At 59.4% G+C, this 7,310-nt stretch overlaps 1 protein-coding gene across 3 annotated transcripts in view; it reads right to left on the minus strand.

The window, feature by feature from the left end:
- Positions 1–7,310, minus strand: part of ZMAT5 (zinc finger, matrin-type 5) — a 19,151-nt gene that overhangs the window by 5,002 nt on the left and 6,839 nt on the right. The window contains exons 2-4 of one of the 3 annotated variants that reach the window (XM_005869739.2): positions 5,333–5,485; positions 1,624–1,686; positions 35–115 (exon numbers count right to left, since the gene is read on the minus strand). In XM_005869739.2, coding sequence (XP_005869801.1) covers positions 35–115; positions 1,624–1,686; positions 5,333–5,459 — 271 coding nt within the window. In that variant the 5' untranslated portion in view covers positions 5,460–5,485. The remainder of the gene's footprint in view (positions 1–34; positions 116–1,623; positions 1,687–5,332; positions 5,486–7,310) is intronic. The other 2 variants (XM_014542515.1, XM_014542516.1) reach the window with 2 other exon arrangements.

Below are 7,310 nucleotides of genomic sequence, written 5' to 3' on the forward strand. Positions count from 1 at the left end.
CCCCATCCCATTCCCGGTCCCGACCAAAACGCACCCTCCACCTGGATACTCAGCTCCTGCAGGTCTCGCTCAGACATGTGGGAAAATCTGCAGTTGGGGCCGAAGTCACACTGGCCTGCAAGGGGGAGACAGTTACTCGCTGCTCTGACAGGGAGGGCTCCGCTGGGGGCTGGGGGCCACTGGAGGTTTAGGGGCAACACTTTAGGGCCTCAAGAGCAGCAACCCCACCCCTGAAGAAAAACTCGACTCTCTGGCCCCGCCCACACAGCAGCCAGAGCAACCTGTCTGCTCCATCATTCCCGCTCTCGACCCTGCCCCGGCTGGGGGTCACACCCCACTGACAACTTCCACGTTTAGGATGCGCAGCCTCTGCAGGCGTGGCTCTTGTCACCACTCGGGGACCCCGCCTCAGAAACTACATGTGGTTCCCTGAAAAGGTCACGCTTCCTCTCCATTCCAGGCCATGGCCTGCGCCGCGCCCTCCGCCTGGGGCCTGTCCGCTCACTTGGCTTGGTGAGCAGCTCCCAGAAAGGCCTGAATGGCTGTAATTTGCACCATGAAAGGAGGTACACCGTCCAGGGTGGCTTTCTGAACCTCAACCGAGAAGACCAAAATGTGTCTCAAAATAACAGAAGACTGGAGGTGTCCTAAGCCAGCGCCACCTCCCAGTGAATACGCCCTCCACGGGGAGGTCCTGGGGGAGGCCCCTGACCTGCAGGCCTGGGGCCCGTGCTGGGGACAGCGCCATCTCCTGACCTCGCTTCCCTGGGTCAACAGCAGCTCCTCTCCCCAGGGCTGCGCCTTTACACCATGTCAATCATCATGGCTTTCATCTCTGCCCTGGCCGCTAGGAAGCTCAGGGCCAAGCCCTTAGAGCAGTGATGGCGAACCTATGACACGTGTGTCAGAGGTGACACTCAAACTCATTTTTTTGGTTGATTTTTCTTTGTTAAATGGCATTTAAATATATAAAATAAATATCAAAAATGTAAATCTTTGTTTTACTATGGTTGCAAATATCAAAAAATTTCTATATGTGACACGGCACCAGAGTTAAGTTAGGGTTTTCAAAATGCTGACACCCTATTTTTCTTCCCTTATTCTCATCCGCCTTGGCTCCTCACTGACTGAGGTCTTTATCTCTAAACCACATGCCTCTTTCCTGGCTGGATACTGAGCAGTCACATCAACACCCAGCGCCCTCGGCTCGACTTCCACACCTTCTGGGCACTGCCAGCCCTGCTGCCCCTCCAGCCCTGCCTGCCGGGAGCGGGCTGGGCTCCCAGGCTAACTTCATCTGCCAGTCTAGCACCCCCATCGGCGTCTCCAGGGTTCCTTGCCATCTCACAGCGTTTGCTGGTTCCGGCCGAGCTGATAAAATCACATCCTAGGTCTGAAGAACTGAGGACAAGCCCCTGGAAGTCCTAAGGCACGACCCCGGGGAGGACCCCGACGGATCAGTCAGCTGAGGCTCCAAGGCCACCAAGTGGGGTCAGGACGGTGGCCAGGGTGGGGCAGAGGCTCTGCAGGGGTCTGAGCAGGCCAGGCTGGCAGGCTGGTCCCTGGGGAGGGACAGGGGCCGGGAGGGGCGGGGCAGAAGCGGAGCTGAGTGGGACACCTCACCTGTCAGCAGAAACTTTCTGCAGGGCCGCTTGTTCTGTTCATCCAGCAAGATGGCAGCTGCATCTGTGAGAGGAGAGAGGGGCTGGGCTCCGACCTGTGCTGCACGCAGGTCCTCCCTGAGGTCGGGAAGGGAAGCGCCCCCCATCCATAAAGGGACAGCCACAGAGGGGGATGCTGGGCAGAGGGGTCTAAGCTTCGGGTGACCTCAACCCCTCCCCCGCTGCCCAGACCCCGCCAAAGGCATGCTTGGAGGCCAGAGACTCCGAGCTCTGCACGGAATCACCCAGGGAGTGGTGGGTGGTTGTGTTCTTGTTTGTTTTTTAAAAGCTGGTACCACAAGGTCTTTCTGCCCTGTCTCTGCAACCTCTTAGAAATCTATAATTATTTCAAAATAGAAAGCTAAAAACAATTCCCGGTGCCCAGGAAGCTCACCAGGAAACGGGACCCAGGCACCGCTCCACGGGTAACACGGCAGAACACTCTCCCCGTGCCCTCCGCGCGCCAGCTGCGGGCTCTCAGCGCCAGACCGGCCCCAGCCTTGACAGGGCTTGGCAACAATCTTTCTGGATACAAACCTCAACCCTGGTTTCTGCCGATTTTTCCACCTTTATTTTCATCGTATATTCAGGGGGTAAATGTTGTGTGCTTCTTGGTCGGCAAAGAATCAAACAGTCAAAATCCGTGAGTAAGACACGTGAGCAAGGTGCCCTGACTCAGAGGCCCTGGGGTCACCCTGGAGGAGGGGGGCCAGGCCTGGGCTGGGCACCTTCCCATTCATTCACTGCCTTTTCTAAAGGCCACCGAGGTACTGGCAAGACCAGCGGCTTCGGAGTCCAGATGTCCATGACCACAGGCCAGGTGTTTAAACCTCTCCGGCTCCGTTTCCCCACCTATAAGGTGTGTGTGTGGGGGGGAGGTTCTCACCGGGTCAGGCTGCTGTGGAAGCAGATAATGGATGGACAGCACCTGGCAGAGGAGGCAGGTGGCCCCTCTACCTGATGGCACATGGACCTGCTGGGAAAGTGGGGTAGGGAGTGGTCTCAGCATCATGTTCCCCAGGTGACGCCAGCGTGCAGCCAAGCCTGAGACCCTCTGTAGTGGATGCGCAACAAATGGGAGCAGTTCTGATTTCGTTTCCTCCTACAAACCCACTGCATAGTACTAACACCCCCATTTTGCAGAAGGGAAAACTGAGGTTCAGACAGGAGAAAAGGTTCCCATGGGCAGGAAGTGGCAGTGCAGGTTTGAACCCTGGTGTGTGGGTCTAAAGTCCCCACCTTTTCCCCTGTGGTGCTGGGTGAGTACCTGGCTCTGATGGGGGCTCCTCCCTTCCCCGGGCCAGTGAGGAGCTGGGGGAAGGGTGGGCCGCAGGGGCCAGGAGCTGGTTATGGGAGGACTCACTCCAGGGTGCCCTGGGGGAGTGTGGGTTGGATCAGCAGGGTGGGGAGGGGTCCATCTTTCAGGACTGGGCTTGTCAGATCAGTCCAGCCAGCTGATGCCACACATCCTCCCAGGGGGTGGGCTGGTGGAGGGCAGAGGACATTGCCCAGGCCCAGCGGGGTGGGGGGGGGGGGGGGGGGAGGAGAGGGGAGGACAGCTGAGGGTGGCAGGATGACGAGCCAACACAGAGGACTCTGGCTGGGTGGCTCAGGACTGAGAGGAGACTGCCCGGCTGCCCAGCACCTGACTGGTGGTTCTCAACCCCAGCCACACGGCAGACTCATCGGGCAGCTGTTCAAGTGCACGGATGCCCAAGCCCGTCCTTCTCAGGCTGTGCTTCCCTTCGTTGATGGGGAAAGTATGAGAACTGTTCAAAGCTCCCTTACGACTGACTGACCTCAGCACTGAGAACGCCGGCCCAGGCCCTGCACACAGAGGCCCACGCTCCTCCGCCTGGTGTTCAAGGCTCCTCGTGATCTGACCCCGTTGGTCCTTCTCGCTTCATCTCCCAACATTAACACCTGCCCCGACGCCCCGTGTCTGTTTGCTCGCTCATTTAGACATTCATCTGACAAACATTGACCGAGCACGTCCTGTGTGCCAGGCTCCGTGCCAGGATGGGGATTTAGTGGAGAACAAGGCAGACCCGGTCCTTCCTTCCGGTCCAGCAGTCACACTAATCCACGCGGATATAAGCGGGGTAAACAGCATGAGGCCAAAGGACCTGCCCTGGTGGGGTGTTGGGGGGGAGGACACCCTGGAGGACTCTGTCTGCGCTGAGATGGGGACCAGGCCGAGGGCAGGAAGGGCATGTCTGCAGAGGGTACAGTAACTGTAGTGGCCAGTGTGGCTAGAGCTCAGAGGGAGCGGTCAGCTGAGAGTCTGGGACTAGGAGCAAACACCAGGGTGATCTTGAGGCCCAGTTCCACGCCAGGTCACAGCCCCCAGGATTTGGGAGTCAGGGCGTCTCTGCCTGCCACCAGGGTCAAAGGCCTCCCAGGCACCCCCACTCCCAGACCCCGGCCACAGTCATGCCTGGCCTGCTGAGCAGCCTGGCCACCTGCCCTCATCCGAGCCTGTGAGGCTTCTCATTTGAAATGAGGAGAGTCAGGGAGAGCTTTCAAAATGCCATGCCCAGGCCCTGCCCAAACCTGCCTCTGGGGGTGGGTCAGGGGGCCAGCGTTGTTTAATTTCAGGTCTCTAGGTGATCCTCGCTCCAGGGGCTGAGAGCCGCTGCTTTAGAGAATGACTAAGAAAAGCAAATGAAGACACCTGGCATGCAGCAGGCACTCCATAAATGCTCACCCCCTTCTTGTGAATTCTGAGTCACAGACCAGGGAACTCTGTCTCACCTTCGCCTTCCTTCTCAGCTGCTGGGACCCAACTCCTTCCTTCCAGGCTCTGGGCCCTGTCCCTGAATCCTGCTCCCCAGGTCCCACTGAGCACCGGACCCGCCTCGGTTCATTCCGGGAGCTCTTGGACCCTTCACCCCACCGCCCAGCTCCCTCTCCATTTGACCTGGCTTCTGCTGAACCTCTCTGGCCCCTCCCTCACTGCTCAGCGTGTACGTCCAACGACACCGTGCAGAGCAGCTCCTGCAGTGAGTGCCTGGGGTGCCAGGCCGTTGCAAGGTGCTGACAGCCTCAGCCCATTCACCCGGCACAGCTGCTCTGAGCAGCCCCTCCCGGAGGAAGCTCGGTTATTCAGCCACCCGCCCGGCCAGGCATTCAGCTGCCGTTCACTGCACTCCGCTGCTTACACAGCAGCAGCAACCAGTGTCAAATGCAGCTCTGGGCACACGGGCTGCTGCCGAAAGCCCCCCCAAGACCGCTCTCTGCCCTTGGGACAACCCAGCCCCCTGACTGTGGCCTCCAGTCCTGCGTGGTGGCCCTCGCCCTGCCCCCAGCTCTACCCCTACCAGTCTCCTCTCCGGCCAGGTCCCTCTCCAGCTCGGAGAGCGCCTGCTTCTGCACGCCCTCTGCCCGGAGCGGTGTGGCTGGCCTTGCCCTGTCTCTCAGCTACTGGCTCCAACATCACCTCCTGGGGGAGGCCTTCCTCCCGACCACAGCAGCCCCAGAGCCTGGCCAGGCATCTGAGAACAGCCCCAGTCAAGCTCGCTGGGGAAAGGCGCTCACGCTCCGTCTGACCTTCGGAGGCCCCTCGGCGCTGGGGCCACTGGCCCACGGAGCTTCCTTGTCTGATGATAAGAAAGAGCAAAGAGCGAAGGGCAGGGCCCCCGCAGCCTGGCGGCCGAGCCAGCGGCACCCACCTCGGAACATGTCGTACCAGGCCTTCTTGGCCTTGAGGTGCTGCAGCCCGTTCAGGTGCTTCTTGCGGTTGTGGAGGTTGTCCTGGAAGGAGCGGTCGCAGTAGTCACAGAAGTAACGCTTCCCCATGGCCCCGTGCCTGGTGCTGCCCCTGCCTGGGGAGTACAGAGCATGTCAGAGCAGGGAGGGGACGCCACACCCCGAAGCCCACGCACACGCCACCCGACGGAGCGCTCCCTGCAGGCCAGGCCTGGGCTGTGTAGGGAGGCTTTCCATGCACCCACCGCCTCATTTAAAACGCACGACAGCCCGTGAGGGGCTGCCCGGGCCTCATCCCAGGGGGGTCCTTTAATCATTCTGATGCCCAGCCTCCACCCCAGACCAGTTAAAGCAGAACCAGCGTGGGTGAGGCCTGGGCATCAGTACTTTTTAAATTTTCCATATGTCGCCAGGGAACCACCACCTTATACCCTCCCGCCAGCTGCCACCCCCCACACCTCTGATCTCCTCTCGACTGGTCTCTCCCTGCCGACCACACAGGCCTCCGCTCTGCTCCTCACGCACGCCAGCCCCATGCCCACCTCCCGGCGCCTACATGCTGTTCCCTCTGCCTGGATGCCCTCCCCCGTTCCTGCCAAGCTTGCTCACTCGACTCCTTCAATCTTCGCTCCAACACTACCTTCTCAGGAAGCGACCGGGACCACTTTACTTAACATTGCAGAACCCGCCACCCTCCACTTAGCTTTCCCATTTCCTGCCTCATTTGTATCCCCTGTGAAGTAACACGTTCCTGGTTCCGTTCACTCTCTCTTCTCCCCATAGGAAGGTAAATCCACGCAGTAAGGGATATTTTTGTTCCGTTTATCGCTGAAGCTCCAGCACCCAAAGTGGTGCGTGGTGCATAGCAGGCAACCAGATAGTTGTTGAATAAACAGATCAATTCCCATTTTCCTTAAGGGACGACCGAGGTTCAGTAAGAGGACGTGCCCAAGGTCACACGGCTGGTGAGCAGAAGGCAAGCCCAGGTCCCCTAAGCTCCTGCCGCCGCATGTCCTCTCTTCCACACCAGCTCGATGCCCAGAGAAGCCAGAGGCCCAGGCAGAGGTGCCAACGGCTTCCCCAGGAGAGTGACTCAACTCTCCCGTGGCAGGTCCCCAGGCAGCCGCAGAGGGAAATGAGGATGGTTCAATGGTTCAGGGTCTGAAGAGCCTCCAGCGTGGTGACCACAGCTGCTATTCCTGACCCAGGAGATCTGCAGCCCCAGGCCGGGGGTGACTCTCTGACTCGGGGGGCGGGGGGGGGGGCGCCAACCTTGCGTCTCCCAGTTTGGTGCCACAAGATCAGAGGAGGACCAAGTCCCCTGGGGCCCTCAGGTGGGACCTGCACAGGCTGAGTCCAGACAAGCCCCTCCCCGTTCAGGTCCTATATTCTGACCCCTCGTTCCGCAGAGCAGGTTCCCGAGGCCCAGAGGACCAAGACCGGAGGCTTCCCCAAGGTCATGAGGCGGCAGCTCAGGCCGGTAGCACAAGCTCGACTCCCAGGATCTGGCAAATAGATACGAAGCTGGGGCCTGACCACAGGGCAGACAGACGGGGAAATGCATCTTGAAAAGAGGAGGCTGGAGAAAGACACGAAGACAAACAAGCCCCCTGGTCAGGCCCGGCAGCCGAGCGGGCTGAGGGAGAAAGCGGGCCTGCGGCGGACGGGGACAGCAGCCATTAAGTCAAGGGCTCTAATGGGATTAGGAACAGACAGTCATTCCAAATGAAAACACATAAAACCTCTTTTCTCCAGTTACTGCTGAGAAACCACATCCCAGACACACGGACTTGATATATTAAATTTGGCAGCTCTAATACACCCGTCTTGCCAATAAACTTATAGGAGCTGGATTGAAATGGTAAGAGATGAACGCTTAACGGCCGGGAGCTACCCCAAGCCATTCACGAAGCCTGAAGCGCCCAGGAGCTGCGGCTCTGG

This window comes from Myotis brandtii, unplaced genomic scaffold (genome assembly GCF_000412655.1).
Source record: "Myotis brandtii unplaced genomic scaffold, ASM41265v1 scaffold303, whole genome shotgun sequence".
NCBI lineage: Eukaryota > Metazoa > Chordata > Mammalia > Chiroptera > Vespertilionidae > Myotis > Myotis brandtii.